Source organism: Acanthaster planci, linkage group LG07, assembly GCF_054643075.1.
Source record: "Acanthaster planci isolate LZ-2023a linkage group LG07, COTS_SCS, whole genome shotgun sequence".
NCBI lineage: Eukaryota > Metazoa > Echinodermata > Asteroidea > Valvatida > Acanthasteridae > Acanthaster > Acanthaster planci.
In genome coordinates, this window is record NC_141783.1 from 2,110,933 (window position 1) to 2,132,514 (window position 21,582).

The 21,582-nt window shown below is 41.2% G+C and overlaps 2 protein-coding genes across 3 annotated transcripts; one reads left to right on the top strand and one right to left on the bottom strand.

The window, feature by feature from the left end:
* Positions 1-157: 157 nt before the first annotated feature.
* pms2 (PMS1 homolog 2, mismatch repair system component) lies at positions 158-18,395 on the top strand. 2 transcript variants are annotated; one of them, XM_022235782.2, is made up of 24 exons: positions 158-246; positions 583-719; positions 1,657-1,743; positions 2,518-2,620; positions 3,096-3,198; positions 4,613-4,693; positions 5,121-5,209; positions 6,135-6,213; positions 6,545-6,642; positions 7,244-7,343; positions 7,731-7,815; positions 8,666-8,745; positions 9,085-9,293; positions 10,212-10,279; positions 10,767-11,407; positions 12,361-12,454; positions 13,254-13,353; positions 13,538-13,631; positions 14,062-14,135; positions 14,612-14,712; positions 15,087-15,193; positions 15,869-15,973; positions 17,135-17,170; positions 17,604-18,395. In XM_022235782.2, the coding sequence occupies exons 2-24, from the start codon at positions 584-586 to the stop codon at positions 17,664-17,666; spliced, it is 2,733 nt and encodes a 910-aa protein (XP_022091474.2). In that variant the 5' UTR covers positions 158-246; position 583; the 3' UTR covers positions 17,667-18,395. The 2 variants fall into 2 exon arrangements, with proteins under 2 accessions (XP_022091474.2, XP_022091476.2); XM_022235784.2 differs by lacking the exon at positions 158-246 and having other exon boundaries at positions 262-719.
* A 100-nt stretch (positions 18,396-18,495) lies between these two features.
* gfer (growth factor, augmenter of liver regeneration) lies at positions 18,496-21,539 on the bottom strand. Its single transcript, XM_022235785.2, has 3 exons — positions 21,374-21,539; positions 19,970-20,184; positions 18,496-19,620 (listed from the first exon to the last, which is right to left on the bottom strand). Exons 1-3 carry the CDS (start codon positions 21,512-21,514, stop codon positions 19,455-19,457), a joined length of 522 nt encoding a protein of 173 aa, XP_022091477.1. The 5' UTR covers positions 21,515-21,539; the 3' UTR covers positions 18,496-19,454.
* Positions 21,540-21,582: the final 43 nt, after the last annotated feature.

Consider the following 21,582-nt stretch of genomic DNA (forward strand, 5'->3'; position numbering starts at 1 on the left):
TTTGATTTCTACTTTAAAATAAATGTCATTTTTATTTTCATATAAATATTGTAATATTCATATTTACTAAAGTAGTTAGTTAACTTAATTCTTAGTTTCCCTCAAATTAAATTTAACCTATGTAAATCTTGGAGTAAATTATTATTGTAAATAATAATATTGATTGAGGATACCCGGGAAACTTGGTAACCTGTACGTCGACTGCTTTGATTTCAGTACAGAGGTACATGTACTATGAAGGCCGAGGTAAGTAAGTGCAGACATTTTTGGTATCCATAAAAGTAAAACACATGCTTTTGACAAGAATTCAGCAGAGATCTGCCTGTTGTTTGAATTTCTTTCATTTTGAAGGACAGTTATGTGATTGGGTTAAAATTAGCTCTACTGAGTGGAGCGTTAGTATTTCTCTCTTTCGATTTTGGACGGGATCGGTCATGTTAAATTATAAATTCTAACATGTTTAAGTTGACCAAAGTCATGAAACCTTTTGAGTTTTGAATTTACTCCAGCCACTTGCCGCATGCTTGCGCTTAGGCCTAACAGTAACAGGCCCAAGCATCATTTCATTCCTTGGTGATTCAGTATGATGGCTGGAAGTGTCAAAGCCATCGACAGGCAGTCAGTGCATCGGATCTGCTCTGGACAGGTTGTCCTCAATCTAGCCACTGCCATTAAGGAGCTGGTGGAGAATGCACTGGACGCTGGTGCCACAAACATAGGTAGGCCTACCTTTATGATATAACATTATCGACTTTCCTGCCACATTTGCAGATCTAGGATATTGATAGTTGTCATGTCTTTACATTGAACTCCACATGTGACAATGTGAGGGAGGTTTGGCAGCTAGCAGCGACATCCCTTTTGGCTGAACGCTTTCTCTTATTGCTACATAGGCCTAGTACATGTACTATATATGGATGTTGTTTTGGATGAATGTGCTACTGTCAACCACAGTCGCACTGTGCCATCAGCCAGTCCTGTACAAAAACTCTGACTTTGCTTTCCCGTTTTAAAGCGATGAATTAGAAAAGGCAGTCAACTGCTTGTGACAGGATTGCCAGATTTCCTAAATCAAGCAATTACACAGATCCACATGTGTCCAGCATGTAATATGGGTAATTCCAGAAATTAAGGGTCCATTTTTTTGTGTCCCAGTCACATCTCACAAATGATTTTATAAGTTCAGAACACATTTTCTAATTTCAAAGAGTGATGAATTAATGCAAATTACCTGCCAAACAAATAGTAGTAGTTCAAATTCAATTCAGGTGATATTTCCATGTCAAATAACAAAGGTCACATGTAACAGGTACACAAAAATGTCACACTTTTGGACCCCTAGTTTCTGGAATTACCCCTATGCAAATCAAATGGAGTCTTTGCAAGGGCACTGTACATTCTGGGGTAATGGCCATCAAGTGTGGATCCCAGTATCAAAGGACTTCGAGTCCATCACAGATCATCCAGTCTGGTTTCCAGTCACACAGCTGTTCAAATGAACTTGGACAAAAACATTCGTTTGTCGTTGTCCACGCTGTTACTTATGACTAGTCTTGTGAGAGGACTTTAGAGGGACTTGTGAAAGGAGTTGTGATGGAATTAACCACAACACTGATTCTCATGTCCTTATTTTCTTCAACTTCATTGAACTTGTAGACATCCGTCTGAAGGAACATGGCTCAGATATCGTTGAGGTTACAGACAATGGCTCGGGAGTAGAGGAGAGCAACTTCCAGGGACTAAGTAAGATACTGCTCTGTATAACAAGTTAATTTATTTATTTTGTCATTGATGCGTTTGATGTCTGCCAATAAAAACCGAGGATTCTTGGAACTGCTTCCCAGCCCTACAAGCTTGAGGAAGCCTGTGAAATGATTGAGGTCTGTTCTGTTTTATAGGTGGAAGAAAAATTCAAGGTATATTCAAGGTGGAAAACCACATAGTCAGGCTGGCAATGAAAAAAAATCTCAAATAGCATGTCAACTGGGGTGGGAGTCGAACCTGGGCCACAGAATTAGAAGGCGAGAAGTGTACTGCTTGTCTGCGGAATGAAAATAAATGATTGTCCTTAATGCCAAGCCTTGCGTTCTCTTGTCTGCTTTCTCACTTCATCATTGAATGTCCTTTATGATTTCTACTCTTAATCTGGTACCTTCATAGCACTCATGTACTTACTTTAGCTACTGTACAAACACTCTATGTGTAACAACACGCATACGATGGTTGTCAAAGTGAGAAATCTGATTATCGTCGCAAGATCCGACAGGTCAACTCTCTCCAAGGTTAAGCAGCCTCAGTGTCTTAGCCTACCAGCCACCACAGGATCTGAAAGTCCCATACTTCAATTGGACTAACTTTCCTTGTCTCGGAATTGCCGTGGATTCTCCTGTTGGCTGCTCGTTGCAACAAAATCATTGATTTGATTTAACAAAATTAAATTTGTACACCCATTGTAAACTTGGTGCATTCAGCAGGGTTGGGTTTGATGCACAGTTTTTCGGTCTTGCTCCATTACAGCCCTGAAGCACCATACCTCCAAACTGAGGGATTTCTCAGACCTCACCAGCGTCGACACATTTGGATTCCGTGGGGAAGCTTTGAGCTCCCTGTGTGCCCTGAGGTAATTAACAAAGCAGAAAGTTGAATATAATTGAAGGGACGCTGAACAACCAGGTTGGTTCAGTTCAGGGGAAAAAGGGCCTCAACATGCTATGGGCTCTGCATGGTTGTTTCAAAGTGAGGCTAGTCTGGTATCAAAGTGAGGCTACACTGGCAAGCCTTGGCCGCCTGTACAGATTCTTACATAACAGCTAAACAACAAAACTTGTCACCATTAAATTCTCTGTTTTGGAGTTTTTTAATTACTTGTTTTGCACTTACTTTCTACAGCCCATATGTAAATTGTATAGTTCAATATGTTTTAACTTCTTCACGCAGAAAGGACATAGACACAGTAATATTTACCGTTGGCCTAACAGATTGGAATTTCTTTTTCGGTTGTGATATTCCAAAGTGAGAATGGTTAAGCCTGGATGACTACACGGACAGTTGAATGACTGAGCTTGCTCGTTGTACTGTATTCTTTTGCGCACTAGTGATATGACCATCGTTACCTGCCACAAGTCGGCAAGTGTGGGTAGCAGGTTGGAGTACGACCACAACGGCAGGCTGATCAAGCAGACGCTTTGTCCAAGACAGGTATTTAAAACAGTTCAATTCTCACCCAAAATGTCGTTGTTTGTGGAACTTGCCACTATGTCAGACTTGAACCGGCCAAGCTTCCAAGCATATATGCTGAGCTCAAACAGGGCTTTTCTGAGGTTTTTTCTCACTAACTCTTGAAAAGTGCTAAGTATACAGAAACATTTAACTGATATCGGCAAAGGGCAAAACTTTTTGCCTGTAGCATTTCATAGGCATGATGTAGGGCCTCCTGAAGGAATCCTCGATGTTACTGTGCAGCATAACTAGGCATTATTACCGAATATGGCTCAGAATAAAAGTAGTTGTTGAAAAGTTTGCTCTGTCTTCAAACTATTGACGATCCAGGTAGCCTTTCATGTATGTCAAACATGTTGATGTTGAGAGATACATGTAGAAGTATCAGTGTTGTAGTAAGACCATCACAAGACCAGACACAAGACCAGCCACAAGACTAGATACAAGACCAGGCACAAGACCAGACACAAGACTAGATACAAGACCAGGCACAAGACCAGACACAAGACCAGCCACAAGACCAGCCACAAGACCAGCCACAAGACCAGCCACAAGACTAGATACAAGACCAGGCACACGACCAGACACAAGACCAGCCACAAGACTAGGGCCGTTTTCCAGTACTCGACTTGGGCTCCGTCTCAGGCTTCAACTGTTTTTTACTACCCGGCTTTGAGGTTGTAAGTGCAGTAATAAATCTGATAGTGCCACAAAATATCAAGTAAGATGCAAAAGAGCCAAACATTACAGTATTTCAATTTAATTGAAACGCTTCAGGCCCACAATCGAGGATTGGTTTCCTACACAAAGCCCGAGACGGAGACGAAGTTGAGTATTGGAAAACGGCCTAGATACAAGACCAGATACCAGACCAGACACAAGACCAGACACAAGACTAAATACAAGACCAGACACAAGACCAGACACAAGACCAGTCACAAGACCAGACACAAGACTAAATACAAGACCAGACACAAGACCAGACACAAGACCAGACACAAGACCAGCCACAAGACCAGACACAAGACCAGACACAAGACCAGCCACAAGACCAGACACAAGACCAGTCACAAGACCAGACACAAGACCAGACACAAGACCAGACACAAGACCAGCCACAAGACCAGACACAAGACCAGACACAAGACCAGCCACAAGACCAGACACAAGACCAGTCACAAGACCAGACACAAGACCGGTCACAAGCAGCAGTGTGAACAATGACAAAGGAATGCATTTGTTGCAGTTCATTTGAATAGCTTGTGGCTTGAATTCAGACTGGAGGTCTTGTATTGTTCTTGTGCCAGTCATGTGTGGTCTTGTGAAGGTCTTAAGTGGTCTTGACTACTTCACTGAGAACTATTTGATGCTTTCTCGTTTGTTTCTGTACCAGCCTGGAACGACGGTCACGCTACAGAATCTTTTCTCCACCCTGCCTGTCAGACACAAGGAATTCCTCCGGCATTTGAAGAAGGTTGGTCCTTCCTACTCTGAGTTGGGGAGTATACCAAAAGCATTTAATCCATTGATTTGTCAAGGAAGTTTGATATCAATAAAAATTGAGACACGAAAATACAAGAATATAGTTTTATGATATATATCCTTCCAATTCTAAGTGGTGGGAGTATTATAATACCTGAAGTCTTTAATCCATCATTTTATCGATAAATATCACCAATATGACACAACTATTCAGCGATACAGCACTGTGCTATGCAAATCTGTATTGTAATACAGTGACACTGTTTTGTGTAACCAAAGTCCAGATTTCTGGACAACAAATTTTTTTTAAATATCAGCAAACAATTAAATGTTTGAAATTGTAGCTTCAAAATGAATATGAAGTTTTTTGGTTTCTTTAGTTATTTGTTATTATTCATTTCACTGTGTTTTATTTTTAGGAGTTTACGAAGATGGTTCAATTGCTGCAGGCCTACGGTATCATCAGCTCAGGTGTCAAGCTGACATGCACCAACCAAGTTGGGAAAGGGTGAGTGCTTGGAGGGTAGCACTAGAGAAGAGATCCCTGCTCTGTCAATGAGGCTGTGGTTGAGTTCTCATCAGTCCCTTCATAAGTCCAGTCGCGAGTCCTTTTACAAGACCAGTCACAAGTTATAGTGAGCTGTGATATTGGAATGCTTTTGTCACAGCTCACATGAAGAGCTGTTGACTCGACTTGAGACTGGATGACTTGTAATGGACTTTTAGGAGCTTGTGATAATCTGAACTACAACACAGTCTGACAGTGTAATCAATATCCTTAGCAAGATGGTTGCACAGTCCTGCTGAGTTTGATATCGCTTAGCATTTTCAAAAGGAGCTGTCTGTCTGACAGTGTTATCAATATCCTTAGTAACATGGTTGTACGGTCCTGCTGAGTTGAAATGCCATCGCTTAGCATTTTTAAAAGGAGCTGTCAGTCTGACAGTGTAATCAATATCCTTCGCAAGATGGTTGCACAGTCCTGCTGAGTTTGATATCGCTTAGCATTTTCAAAAGGAGCTGTCAGTCTGACAGTGTAATCAATATCCTTCGCAAGATGCTTATACAGTCCTGCTGAGTTTGATATCGCTTAGCATTTTCAAAGGAGCTGTCTGTCTGACAGTGTTATCAATATCCTTAGCAAGATGGTTGTACTGTACCGCTGAGTTGATATGCTATCGCTTAGCATTTTTCAAGCAGCTTGAGAGTCATTCTTGTCGATGAAGTGGTTGGTAGTTCGTTGTCACTATCATCAGGTTGATGTGAATCATCAGGTTGATGTGAATCATCAGATAAGAATTGCTGTCTAACTTTTATCAGGGGTAAGTTTGATCAAGATCTGTGGCTGAATGCCGTCAGTTGCTTACAAATAAAGTTTAATCTGTTGCGTCAAATTTACGTGATTCTGTATCATTCTTTGTTCCTGTATGCAGAAAACGCTCTCCGGTTCTGTCAACAAGCGGCAACGCACTGTTGAAAGAGAACATAGCCAATGTTTTTGGACCAAAGCAGGTAAGTAGGAGAAAGATTACACACGGTTTCTCTTGTCTAGCATGTTCACTGAGACATAAGGCATAGTTGAACCCAAATACTTTCCTGTATTCGTTGGGACCTCGCATGTGTTACACGAGAGTAGTTAGGGGGACCAAAAACGTTCCGAGGACATTGAAAGTCCTCACATCTCAGTACAAAATTGCCCAAACAGCAATTAAATGTCCCAGTTCTTGGAGTTTGGATGTTGACAATGCAATTTTGAATTTGCAGCTTGTCAAAGTTTGAATTCTTTAGCAATCACAACTTACAAGAATGAAAAAGGTTCACATGTTCTTGCTTTTCTTTACAGCTTCAAAGTTTGCTGGAATTTTCCCAAACATCTCCAAATGCTGAACAGTGTGAAGAATACGGAATAACAGAGCACCAACTCCAAGACAAGCTCTTCAAGTGAGGACATTAGTTTCCCTGTTAAAACCCTCCTACTTTCAATCAGGTTGTCTGAAGATATTTGAAAAGGGATTCATATTGTCATGTTAATGCTAGGGCCCCATGTTATGGCCCTCTTTATCATAAGCGTCAAATCACTACTGTGACACAGAATCATGTGCTAGTAGCAAGCGCATTTTGTAGTTCAGCAGTAGCTAAGCCATGATCTTTACAGTGAAGCTACTACCAACTTTGTTGTTACACGGAGAATAAGCCAACCGTTAACCAGCATTGTTAATTGTAACGATTGTGGTAAAGATCTGTGAAAATGTTGTGATGATGATCTTTCTAGCTGAAATTATATGCCAATGTTATCATAGGTCCCATTCGTAAGTTTTTTTGACCTTCATTGCAAGTTATCATAATTAAACAGAATCAGAAAGTAGATTTCACAAAAGTTACAATGGGCTGAAAAGTGGATCCAACTTGTGCTGAATATTCATATTTTCAAATATTTGACCCCAAATCCGTTTATTTCCCCTGCTGGTTTGGGCAATCAGAAGAAGGACGGCTGCTTGCCAAATTGCCTCTGTTGGCAACTTATTGTCATGTGATCGTTCAGACTTACAGGCTACATTTCCAAGAGTGACCACGGACAAGGACGGAGTAGTTCTGACAGACAGTACTACTATATCAACAAGAGACCATGCGACTTTGCAAAGGTAAAGATAACCATGGAAACATCCCAAGGAGTAACCAACCAACAGTTGTGACTATAACATAACCAGGAGACAGGGCAACTTCTCCAAAGTAAAGAGCACGATGAGCGGGGGTAGTAATAATGTAAAGTACTCTGTATCTTATTGAAAGGGGCCCAGGAATACCCATTATTGTGTTACCCATCGTGGGTTAGAGTTGCCGCAGACGTAAATGGCATAAACCAATCTGAGCACTCATTGACTACACTCATGGTTTGCGTATGATGTCATGGTCCCCATGTCTGCCATCTTGGTGGTTTAGACTGCCGCTTCCAATCACCGCAAAGTTTATTTCTCTCATTTGTCCATTTTTTTCCATTGACAAATTAAGTGTTGTGTCCACACCTTCAGGTCTCCAAGCTTGTGAACGAGGTGTATCACATGTACAACCGTCATCAGTACCCATTTGTGGTTCTGGATATCTCCCTCGCCAAAGGTACTGAGCTTTCTAGCTAAAAGTAGCACTACTTATAGAAATGACTATGTCAGATTGTCAGTAGCAAGTTCATGTGGTATGTATGTGGAGAGACCCCATTGATGGAGGGACTCCACCAAGCCGCAGATCATTTGCATAAGAATTCTGTCCAGATGCTCTGGCAAATAAATGCAGCGCAGTCTGCATCAGTCACACTTTCTCGTTGTCCTCACTGACTTTGGACGTGGTGGTTGTCGGTTGTTGCATGCTCCTTCGTGTATCTACAGTGTGCTGATATTGTCATGATGCCGTGGTGGTCCATTTGGCAGGAGTACACAGCTAAGGATAAGCCACGGAGACGTGGCCCATCAGTGCAGTGACTTGTATCCTCTTGATAATAATCATTTATTTTAATTGATTTGATAAAGAAAGCGGAACAGCATAGAATCTCAGGTGGATCTTCTCTTTTTTCTCCTTTGTTTTCATATTGCTTTCGGCATAAGTCTGCCAAAATTTAACCTTCCCTATTCTGGGCAAAGCAGCCCTCAGGGGATACAAACATTGTGGTTTAAGGCTAGGCCATCTAAAAGTAGTTCGACTACATATGGATTTTTGTCAATATCCTTAACAGTCCCAAATCCTCTGATTTCAATATGATGTTACATACATCTCAGGGGAGCTAGAGTTAATAGATCTGACAGGAATTATAAGAGAAAGAAAAAGATGCTCAGAATTAAGAAAAAGTTGGTCGGAAACTTGTTGGAAATCTTAAATTGTTTAAAATGTATTCATTTTTGTTTATTGCTGAAGTATATTCCTCTTCTATTCTAGGGTGAAAATTTGAAGTAATCTTTGTTGTGTCTTGTTGCAGAGTCTGTGGATGTGAATGTAACACCAGACAAACGGAAGATTTTTGTTCTTGAAGAAAAGAGCTTGTTAGCTATGCTGAAGGTAAAAACAATGTATGAATTGAGTCCCGTATCTTCTTTGGGAAAACGGACATTGTCATCATTTGTCAGTTGCAGGAGATTGAAATAGTCAGGTCAAAATAACTGACGATAAGTTCTTATGACGATAAAAAATCTTCTGGGAAAAAAGTTGAGGAAAATTCACCAATTTTGTTATACCTTATAAAAATGCTGGTGAATTTTAAATGGGCCTTTGTGTAATCTGTACAGGTATCAGTGATGTCACATTTCTTATGGTGATCTCTGCTATTGTGCTCAAGGAACTTGACTTGCAAGGCCGCATAGTTTCTCTTCTCCTTTTTCTTATCTCTTGCCTGTTTAGGCTTCGTTACAGCTGATGTTTGAGCCGCGGTCTGCCCTCTATGACCTGAACTCTCAGATCAAGTCCTCATTAGGGACCAACCGTGGAAAGACTGAGACAGGAGGAGTGTCCAGCCCGATCATTAGACCATCACTAAGCACAGGAGCAACAGCTGAAGGATGTCAACCAGACTACAGAGGCCTCAAAGGGACACTTGCTGGATTAAAAAGGTGGGCCTCTTCAGCAGGAGGTCATGCTTTAAAATATTTTACGCCTGGGCTTATCTCACCTCTTCACTGTTGGAGAGGTACTTGATCACAAAGGTACAGTTTGTCTACTTCCTTCTGCTTTTATTGTCTGGGAATCAGATGAGCACAGAGCTTTTTAATAACTCGGGTGAGCTAGCGTCAATTCCTGGCAGAACTGGTCAATATAGACTGACTTGCTAGTCATAGTTTGTCTCAGGACAAGTGTCCATTCAGTGATGTGATGAATCTTTGCCTGGTCAATGTAGACAGACTTGCCAGTCATAGTTTGTCTCAGAACAAGCGTCCATTCAGTGATGTGATAAATCTTTGCCTGGTCAATGTAGACAGACTTGCTAGTCATAGTTTGTCTCAGAACAAGCGTCCATTCAGTGATGTGATGAATCTTTGCCTGGTCAATGTAGACGGACTTGCTAGTCATAGTTTGTCTCAGAACAAGCGTCCATTCAGTGATGTGATGAATCTTTGCCTGGTCAATGTAGACAGACTTGCTAGTCATAGTTTGTCTCAGAACAAGCGTCCATTCAGTGATGTGATAAATCTTTGCCTGGTCAATGTAGACAGACTTGCTAGTCATAGTTTGTCTCAGAACAAGCGTCCATTCAGTGATGTGATAAATCTTTGCCTGGTCAATGTAGACAGACTTGCTAGTCATAGTTTGTCTCAGAACAAGCGTCCATTCAGTGATGTGATGAATCTTTGCCTGGTCAATGTAGACAGACTTGCTAGTCATAGTTTGTCTCAGAACAAGCGTCCATTCAGTGATGCGATAAATCTTTGCCTGGTCAATGTAGACAGACTTGCTAGTCATAGTTTGTCTCAGAACAAGCGTCCATTCAGTGATGTGATGAATCTTTGCACATTTTCTCATGTTATTTTCAGGTCTTTTTCACATGCAGGCAGCAGCGCTGATAGTAGTTGCAAAGAAGCAGAACCAAGACCATCCAAACGTGAGTTCCAAAGAAGAACCTCATTTTTAGAACCATTGAAAACACTGGCATGTAATATTATTATCATTATTATTAATCATCTCTGGTAAGGACACCAAGGATTCCTCAAGAGCACCCTAGCTCACATGTAACATTTTCTAACACAATTTTCTAGTGCAACAGCTTTACAAGTGTAAGTTAGAATGCAGTACTGCCCACTGGTCGAAACGTCAAGTTCACACTCAACAGTTCTTATCAAAACCGTACCTCGTCCAAAAGAGATCTTTCCACATGCTGTTATTGCAAGCCTTCTCTTCAGTCTATCTCTACCATGCACAGTTTCAAGTCTTACCCAGAACAAAATAGTTTGAAGCTAAGTTGAGAATTCTCCCTGTTTTATCCAATCAGACCTGTTAATTTTGGCTAGAAAAAAATCTAGACAAGTTGAATTATAAGAATGGACTCAACAGCTCTGCAACTGATTTTTGTCCTTCATTCCTTTTTTCAGAACCGAGGTTGGATGCCTTCCTGTTGAAAAGGTCAGTCACGGCACCAGCTAGAACATCGCAAAGTCTTCCCTCTACGCTACAAAATCACACCAGTGAAACTCATCAGCTTACCAGGACTAGTGAAGATAATTCTTCTCAGTGTGAAGAGAATTTTACAGAAGTTACGACTGATGAAGACACTTGTGTTGGAAAGGTTGCGCAAACTGACAAAAAATACGACTCAGATGGTGACCCAAATGAGTCAATAAATGAGCAACTGAGTACTGACCACAGGAGTCGCATTGAAACCAACACAAAAGGATTCTCAGATCCCACAAAGTGTGAAGAAATTAGTCTAACCTTGCCAACGACCAACAGCCTGTCTGAAGAAATCTCTCCTGACAGTGACCTCAAACAAGATGGCAGCCCAACTCTTGACAGCAACTTGGAAAAGGTTTCAGAGAAACACGTTGACAGAATCCAGACAGCCAGCTCTGACACAAAACATGACGAGTTACAAGGCAATCATATAGGTGCCATTTTGCAAAATGAAACATCAAGTCCAAGATCTGGTGAAGAAAATGTAGGACTTCCTGTGAAAACAGAAGATGAAAGGACTACATCTGATGAAACAAGAAGTCAGCAGAGAGTAATTGTAATGGTGAGAATCTACCGAATATCTCTCGAACATTAACTGCTAATTAATTTTCTTGTTGAGTTTTTAAACATGTTACGACTAAATAAGTCAGACATGCAACTTTTCCTCGGATCCGCTGATTTCCTTGTTTTTCACTTCAGACATGGGCCATTGAAAATTGAAAAATACTACACAAATTGTTGCAAAAATTGGAGTTTCCTCATTTTTTGTTTCTTCCAAGTTGCATGCCTGTTAAGTACAGTTAACTGTCATGATCAAGAGGCTTTTGTTTTTGTCAAGATGTGGATTGTTCACCTCTAGCTTTTTTATTGTGCTCTGAAGAGTGAGAGATTTTAAAGAACATTTGATATTACAGTTGTTAAGAATTTTCAGTGCATGGTTGAACTCATTTGCTGAGTTCGGGCGACTTGTTCTCGTTTGTTCACGAACAGCTCGATTTGTTGTTCGTGGGTCAGCCGCTCAAATGCCGGGAACACACAACCAGTTATTATCACTGGTAATTATTTGTTACAAGCAACATGCAACATGGCAGCATCCTTGTGCAGTCTTCAAGAGTTAATGTCGGATAACTGGGTAACTTCTTTTCCATTAAAAAAAAAATTCATTTCTGTCATGGAAAATTATTAATGTTAATTTTGCAAAACTTTCCATTGTCTCCAGCTTTGTAAGCCATCTCAATAGTTTTTGCAGCTTTTCAAAAATCAAATCTCACGAGTTTTTCCACGTGTTCCTGTAAAATCCTGACGAGGAGGGGGTGCGTGAACCTGTTCCAGGAACAGTGTTCTTGGGTCGTGTTCCCACCATTGGAGTGCAAGAACGCGAAACCCGTGTTGAGTCAAGAACAGGCCACCCGAACTCGACCATTCAGTAGCAAGAGATCATTTTGCTACTTGCACGACATCTTTCAACTTTGTGCATTAACAAGAGAGAGGATGTTGTTATTTGCCTGTTCTAAGGACGACTCCAGTTTTCAGGCTACCACATCAAGGAGGGAAGTCAGGGTGCCATTTTCAATGGACATGCTGTCCTGCAGGCTTAAAGAGAAACAAGGTATAGTCCATACGCACACGATGCCCCTCTCTGCTGTATTGCAGATTTGATTTTTATTTCGTAGCATTACAAAAAATTAACCATTGCTGACAGTTTTGAGCTGATGATTAGGGTATTTCTTAGAGTAGCAAGGAGAATCGTGTAACTAAGGATTCCGATTTTGTTTGGTCAGCAAAAAATTTCTACCCTAGCACTGTATAAATTAAAGTGCTGATCATAATGGCAGAATTCCGCAGTTGATTAGCAGAGCTACGGAGAGGGTCCAATCATGCAAAGTTGCTCAGTGCTCTTTCTCATTCCCACGATAAGTAACACTGTGAAGTTGGCTCATGTTGTTTTGCTTGTCTGTTTACCTGTATACTGCGGGACAGACCTTTTTCCTGTGATGTCACATTCGTGCTGGACCGCGATGTGTTGTGATGGTTATCTACTTATTCAAGATAAACTAGTCAAGCATGCAGCATTCGCATGTGTGCTTGCACTTGGTTGAAGCTGCCCGTAGGAATATATGCGATCACCGTGGCCACGGCATTCCACACGTGATGGTATTGTCTACATTTAGCACAGTCCCCTCACATGGGGTGAAAAAAGATCTGTACATCCGGTTGTTTCTGAATAGACTGGCTACGGCTTACAGTATCACACATGTCAATGGGCAGTAGCTGCAGCCGCTAAAAAAGCCAGTGGCTTCCATATCAGCATACGTTATTTCCAGTCATAGTCCTCTCTTAAGAACATAGCCACAGTACCAGTCAGTCAGACATTCATACTTTGTTTGGTCTCATCATGGTATTCCTAGATTCTCAGGGCAGTCCCCGAGCTTTGAATCGCACCTTCAAGGCAGTTATAACCCCTGCGGACAACAGCACCGCAGAGGAGGAACTCAAGAAACATGTCAGGTAGTGGGTGTGTCTGAAACATTTGAGAGATGTTTGCATACAAGCAGTTGTACATGCAGTTTACTATCTTTAGCCATAGTCAACCGTCCTTGTTTGCTTCAAGCAGATTGATGTATATATGCCGACAGCTTCTCATACCCTTTAATTGTAGTCGGATTGATGAAGGTTTATGTTTTTCTCACAGCAAAGACATGTTCCCACGCATGGAGATATTAGGCCAATTCAACCTGGGATTCATCATAGCCAAGTATGATAGAGACTTGTTCATCATTGATCAGGCAAGTGTACAGCCACTGCTGCATGGTCAGTGCGTGATACAGAACACGATGCACGTATCGGTCAAGATCAAATCCAGCCTCCTGAGCGTGGACACAGCACAAGAACATTACATGTTGTTGCTTAACCACCCACGACAGCTTCAGTGAGTGAGGCAAACAGGTGTCCATGCTGGTTTGTGTGCTTACAGCACAGTACACACGCAGCTCATTTTCATCGGGATGCGCACAAAATCATTTGATCTGTTGAGGGGGGCACTTGTGCAAGGATTCCATATCCGCATTGAGCTGAGATGGTTTGAGGAAGAATTGTGGGGAAAAAAGATGGAGCCTCCTGAGAGCCGGTATAGGCTGGTGAACGCACTTTGCAGCAGTCTTGAAAATTACATGCACTGCCATTATTTTTATGGGGTTGTTTTTTGTTTGTACCTAGCATGCCACGGATGAGAAATACAACTTTGAGATGTTGCAGAGACACACAGTACTACAAGGACAGAAACTTATCCGGTGCGTACATTCAGTTTATGTTTGTATTTCAGTATTTCAAGTTCCTGAAATAAAAAGACCTGTAAATTGCTACTTTACTCGAGCAAACTGAAATATATAAACTGAAGGGGGGGGGAATTTTTGTAAGGGGAATTGATTAGGTTCAATGATAATCCTCATGAGGGATTTGAAGTTATGGCCTGTGGAACACTGTACATGCTTTGTAGCCAGTTTTGTCAATTTTTCATGTAAGTTTTCAATGTTCTGTTCACTAAGCTCGCGTGCTGCATAGAGAACAAGTCTTTATGTATCTCGTACAGTCTGAAGATCTATCAGAGCCAATGCAGTTTTTCCCAAATAATTTTAAGCCAATTTTTGTTCATACAAAAAATTACGTACACTTTGCAATTATCAGTGCGCTTGTTTGCAAGGTTTTTTGTGACAGCATTTAGAATACGGTACCTGTTTATATTCTGTGGTTTTCTTGTGTTTTCTAGACCAATGGCATTGGAGCTGACTGCTGTGAGCGAGTCCGTTCTGATTGACAACTTGGAAATCTTCAGGAAGAATGGATTTGATTTCAACGTCGACCCAGAAGGTGATTGTTACTTTTACAAGAAATATCATGAGAGTAGAGGCTTTGCATGGCAGCCATCTTGCAAGGCAGTTCTTCCAGGGGAACCTCCTTTGTGCACCTCCTTTGCCTCTGTGGAACAAAAAGATTGGCCTGTAGGATGGCAGCCATGCAAATCCTGTATTCTGTCCAAAAAAGTGGACTGGCTGATTAGTGTTTGCACAAGCAGTTTGTGACCTCTTTTCTGAGACCTGTGCTGTGAAATTTGCAACACCAGCTTTTGTAAATATTATTCTCCATGAACTGCTGGTTTAAGAGACTACAAAGTCACACCTGATAAGAATGGTGATAATTTTGACTTCTCGCTTCGTAAGTGTTACTCTTAATTTGTCTTTCAGCCACACCCACCCAAAGGGTCAAGTTGACATCTTTGCCCATGAGCAAGAATTGGACATTTGGCAAGGAGGACATCGATGAAGTCATCTTCATGCTCAGTGATTCCCCGGTTAGTAATCAATTTTTGTTATTGATATGCTTAAGCCCATGTTTGCTTTAGACTGGGCTGTTTAGGCATCCGGAAGCAGGGGCCATAATTCTGGTGGTTCCACATGTTTACATTGATTTGTGTCGATGTTCCTCTTTTCAGGAAGTTTGAAAAAGATGAATTTACTCACACTGTGAACAGTTTTTCAATCCAATTTTTGATGACATCCTTGACTGTTCTCCATTGTGCACCATTGTGCAACACAACCTGACCCCCAAATTCCTCTCAAACCGTTGTTTTCTTTAGAAGGGAGAAACATTCAGTGGACCTTAGTGAGTATATACAACGGCCTCGCCTCGGGCACTGTGAGGACCTCTTTCGTTCTCAGGTCCAAACAAGGAGTATTATATTTGTCCATGTTATCGTACGAGTTGTGCACACGTATGAAATGTCTCTGTGATCAATACGGTGTTGTTCTGAATCGCAAGAAATGCTTACCTCAAGTTGAAGGGCAACTCTACATGTATGTGCTTGGAGGATATGGGAAACGTCCATGTTTTTGTGGGACGTAGTCAGAGCACAGTTGCCGCGGTGGCCATTCTGGTATTCAGATATACACAAGCCACCTCAGGGTTTAAATTTACCTTATCAGTTGTCGGTCTTGTCCCCCACCTCACATCTCCTTTATGTCCATAGGGAGTGATGTGCCGGCCGAGCAGAGTACGTCAGATGTTTGCCTCACGGGCCTGCCGCAAGTCCATCATGATCGGAACGGCACTCGACAAACGAGAGATGAGAAAGGTTGGTGTATGTGATTTTGTTTCCTCTCCAATTATATCTAGGTTACATTTTCAGGTTTGCAAAACAGGGAATGTTCCTCACGTTAAAACTGTGAAGAGAACGAAAGACCATAGCTGTTGGTGACAGCAATTCCATGTAATCGGCCTTATTAACAAGTCGGCCATATTGAATTGAAAGCGAGGTTAACTTACATTTTTGCATGTGTAAGTAAGTTAAAAAATGAAAGCAGTGGAATTAAACTTCATTACACATTAATGTCATTTACGCAGATGAAGAATTAAAAATTTGTGATTAATTCTATCGAAACTTTTGAAGTTTCATTTTATAAAAATATACTTGAGGCATGGAACCCCAAATAGTCTGGCACCACCCTATTTAAAAGATTACATTAAATGAAGTAGATTCTAGAAGCACAATAAAACATGACTTCCTTGTGAATAAATTCCCAACTACTGAGCAGTAACTGTGGTAGTGACTAGTTACGACTGACAAAATGCACATCAAAATACTTTGGGACTAGCAGAGATTAAATGACAAAGCAATATTTGGCTCTTTGGGCAATTGGGTTGAAGGAGACGCTACACTGGCACTTCATCTTCTTGAATGAATTTATGTGCAGTAATAGCTTAGCAACTGATCCAGTAACCATGTGGAGAGTCTTTATCTATGTCCTAATGAATGGCTCTGGCTGGGAATAGCACATGTCTATGGAAAGTGTCTGCAGCCGCTAAGCCAGTGGCTTCCATAGCTGCTGGTGTTATTTTAAGTCCAAGCCACACTTTTCGGACATGCTATATGTTTTCAAGCCTCACTGTTAATCTAATGGGGCCACTCTGTTTAAGGAGACAATGGAATAGTCATCTAGGTTATGTCAGATCTTGTAGCAAAATGATGTAATTTTGCCCATGTAAGTGAACATTACTCTTGCATTGTTGGCAGTGGGATTAAAGCAGTCCTTGACAGACAAAAATAGGAAATGTTTGAAGTCAGCATACTTAGCTGCCTTTTATTTAGTTCCTGTAACAAGAAATTAGCTAATAATGTCCAATTGTTTTGTGCACATTCTGTTGCTAACAGACTGTAAAAACATCCCACAAAGCTAAATTTTCTGCCTCGTGTAAGAATGTGTTTGCAAAGATGCCATTTACTTTCTTTTTACAGTTGGTGAATCATATGGCAGAAATTGAACAACCATGGGTGAGTATTTCTTGATGGCTTGAGTATTTTAATCAAGAACATTGATTGCGGACCATTCAGTCTAGTCACTGCTGTTTTTCCATGGGGACTGATGTCGCAATTTTCCTTGAATGACAAAAAAATCTACCATAGGGTTCCAACACAATGGGAATTTGGGAAGACTTCTGGAGGCTCAACCAAAACTACCTTGAGGGTAAAGGTTTGAGAAATCAACAAAATTGCTTCTGCTTTCAAAGTAACTCTTCAGAGTGTTTATCTCTTTGTCTTTTTTTCCCTGTAAGGTCTATGCAAAGCTCTCCCTGTCCATTGAAATACATGTAGCTTTTCATCCAATCTCTGGTGACACTCAGAACGATTCTGCATAATGTCAAGCTCTCCTAAGCTCTACCCCCCATCTTGGTTTCACTGTGCTTAATGTTTTATTCTTCCCTAGAATTGCCCACATGGGCGGCCCACAATGAGACACCTCTTTAATCTGGACATGCTACCCGACTGAACCCTGCGATATAGAAGATAGGATCTCCTGTGTTTTTTAGCCATGCAAGAAGCAAATACAGAGAGCTATCAATAGCAGATTCATGTGTAACATTAGAGGGCTTAAATGCCCAATATGGAGGGTTTGCATGACTGCCATGTTGCAGGCTAATGCTTTTGTTCCACAGGTGATGCACAAAGGAAGTTTCCTTGTAGAACAAAAGAACTACCCTGCATGATGGCTACCACGCAAAGCCTCTGTAACAGACTGGTGGTCATTCTTTTCTGAAGCATCGATAGGCACAGAGTAATCACAGATTTCATTTCCTACTTTTTTACTGCACTGAAGCCATTTTGTTAAGAATCTGCCGGTGGATTATCGTCCATGGCTACACTTGTTTCCCATTTTTAATATCATGCACGGTTGTCTTAAATTGACCAATCTCTTCTTTTGTTGGGACCTTGTACATGTGCGCCACCTCTTTCGAGTCTTATTTTCTCCATGCTATGCCTTTTGTCCTGCTCTGCGATTCAAATTCACAGGGACCAAAATCCTACAAATGCAGGGTTTAAGGCTTTTTTGAAAAAGAGAGTTTTCATGTTTGCAGATGCCAGCATGGAATCCCATTTTCTGCTGTTTTGTGAGAGCCCGTGCACATGTACATCCCTTAAGAGAGTATCATTTGCTGTAATGATTTTTAGATGTTTTTATGTCCTGATTTTTTTAAAATCAAAAACACAGATTAATTAAGTAGCCTGCTTTAGTAGTCTTACATTTGCATCAACGGGCTGCATTCTGTATTGTTAAAGGAAAATCACACCCATACAAATTGGAACACTTGGCCAGGCCATTTGTCTTTTTCTAGAAATTTAATATTTTTACATGCGATATTTAATTAAAAATTAGATGAGACAGACTCTTAATATTTTTCATCACTGCATCAGGTGTTCAATAAATGTGACTTTAAAAAAGATTGCATTCAAAATAAATAGTTCACTACAGTAAAACTACACGTTAAGCAATTTCACGTCCACGCAGGTACCCTGGAAAGTTACCACTTCAAAGGACTAGCCATGTTGACTTGGTGAAAAAAAGGTCTAAGGTTAGAAGCTGGATGGATGTCATTGGTTGCCATGGGCCGCGGAAAGGCCAATTCCTGCATCTGATAGGCTGAGCTATGGGAACATCTACAAATCTGAAAATGTTTCCCCAAACATCCAAGAACCATGTCACAGATTAGATCCTCCAAGAAGAAATTCACAACTGTTATAGACAATTATAGAATAGACGATTTGTACTCTGAGAAATGCCCTGCAAACTGTCTGCTTTAAATATTCGCTAATGTACTGAATTATTGAAACAAAAGTGGAATTACGGTAATGAGTGGGTTGTCTACAGAAAAGTTGTGGTTCTGCTGTGTTGAATCAAATACACTAAGAATACTTTCATACATTTTAATACATAATTTTGATATTGCAAAAATGTGTATGCAACTTTGAAATTTAAATAGTCTATCATACACAGCACTATGCCTCTTTCTCAAATCTCAACTTCATCTCAGTTGTGGCTTTGGCTTTATTTTTAGGTCCCTGAGGATGTAATGCCAATTCAATATGATTTAGTGTTTTGCTTCCGAAATGCAGACACCACAATATAATATGCCATGCCTTTTCAACGGGCTCAAATACTGAAGGCCTACAAAACGGTTCTCGAACGAGAGCCAAAATTTGAAATGGAGGTGAGTTCTGAGAAAACCATAATGCCTGGTACTCCGCGTGCAGGGGGCCCTGCCCTGCACAGAGCCCTGGGTCACCAGTCGCAGGAGCCATCCTTCCATCCATCTCGCCATCGCTCGTCCACCTTGCTGCAGTCAAACTCGGGCTTGCCTATCCTGCGGCTGACATCATTGTGCAGCCTGCAGAACCACTGGGAGAGGGCGTGGCGGCTGCTGGTATCCGGCTGGTTGGTCTTTAACCTACGCGAAAAGTATGGACAGGAAGCTGTGTCAACCTTGGGAATCGTTTAACAAAACTGTCACAGACCATTTCAAGTTTTAATAATCAAGTCGCACATAGGAAATGTACTTAATCCAAACTGGAGCCTGAGTAAAAACTTTATGGCCCGGTTTGTTTCACGTGGATTTGGATCACAATCAGTGATCCGTCCTTGGTTTACAGACACCAAAAGTCACTTAATGGATGGCGTGAACCAGCGCTAGGATCGCTGATCGTTATCTAAATGCATGTGAAACAAACAGGCCCAACATTTGAACCTATTTGGGTGGGACTCGCACCCACAACCTCCTGCTCACCGGATTAGCTTACTTTTCTCTGAGATCCTCGGCGCACTCATCGCAGGGGAAGAACTTGGAGAAGAGGTTGATGAACTGTCCCATCTCGCTCTGCTGCATCTCTGTCGGCCGGTCCGGGTAGTACGCCGCCATGGTGTGCAGAAATGACCAGGTGTTCCGCCCAAGCTCTTCCCGATCCAATGGGCACTCAGGATCACTGGCAGGCTCTTTGCCGTCACTTGCTGATTTCTGTGAATGAATCTAGCTTTAAAATCCTCATAAACCATGTGTTTATCGAATGACCCTAATTTCTTTTGTTTATTTTTGAATCTTCAATCCATCTCTTCCACAAAACTCTTAAAAACCATCAATGCAGAAATGAATGTGTGAATGGATCTGAATGCATGCATTACCATATAAAGATTTTCTGAAAGCCATTTTAGTATGGTGGCTAAAAAAGACCCTCAAAACATGGGTCTGAAGATTTTGAGATGATGTATTATCCACTTCGGAAGAATGCAAATTTAGAAAAACACTGCATACAGTCATGTAGGCTGTCCCATAAATGGTTGATTCACTATCGTGATTAAAGCACAATATAGAAAGTATATCGTGTGCAGTGACAACTTGGAAGACTCCGGTGAGTGAAATTTCCTACTTTAAGTTCCCTCCAAGTCGCCTTGGAAGTGAGTCTTACTAAGAATGTATGTTGTTTCAATTTCAGCAATAATTGTCTCGTTTCGACCATTCTCTTACATTTATTTTTATTTATTTTTTTATTATTTTTTTTGGAAGTAGGCTTGGTCCTCCAATTACACTCGGATTAAGTTCTGTTAAACGACAATTTTTTAACCAATGGTCAATTTTCCCTGGTGCCTGGCATATATTGAATGCACATGTTACCGGTGAAAACTGACCACCGGTTGACTATTTGTCGCTGATCGAACTTGCCCTTGGCTGTTGGTCTTCTTCGCCGGGCCTTTTCATGGTTTCCCCATCATGACTATTGTCATACATCAATGGTTTCCTAATCCTAGGTCTCATTCCCCCTGTATGGTATAGTCGATAAAGTATCCAGAGGACGCATTACACCTTCATCACCCTCTTTTAAGTCCTAGGAAAGAATCCCATAGTACACAGCCGCTGCTTGACATCCTGTGCACAAACCCTATGAGACTGTGAAAACTTTGAGATGTGTGTTGGTTTCTTAATGATGGAAAAAATATGTTAAAAATTATTGACTCCCCAATATTCTAATCAAATATTGATATGTTATGGCTCTGAAAGTAAACAGAGTCATACCAAAGCAAAACGAAACCTTCTCGGGTATTGCATCAGAATTGGTTGACGCTTGAGTTATCAGGGTTAGGCCTATGCTCCGTGCCCAACGAAATTCCCCGACCATGCCGACTGGCAACTAGTCTCACAAAATACTTACATTATTATGCAGTCCAGGTGGCATGACTAATCCTTGTGACTTTGCAAACGATTTGAAGTCCGTGCAAGCCCTGCAAGGTTTTCCAGCGGCCGTTTTAGCAGTTGTTTTGTAATTCACATTTTCCTCTCTGGAGGCTGCCATATTGAAATACGCCCTCTAACTTAGGTTTGTTTTTCACTGTTATTGAAGGTAGCACCCCTGACTTCACT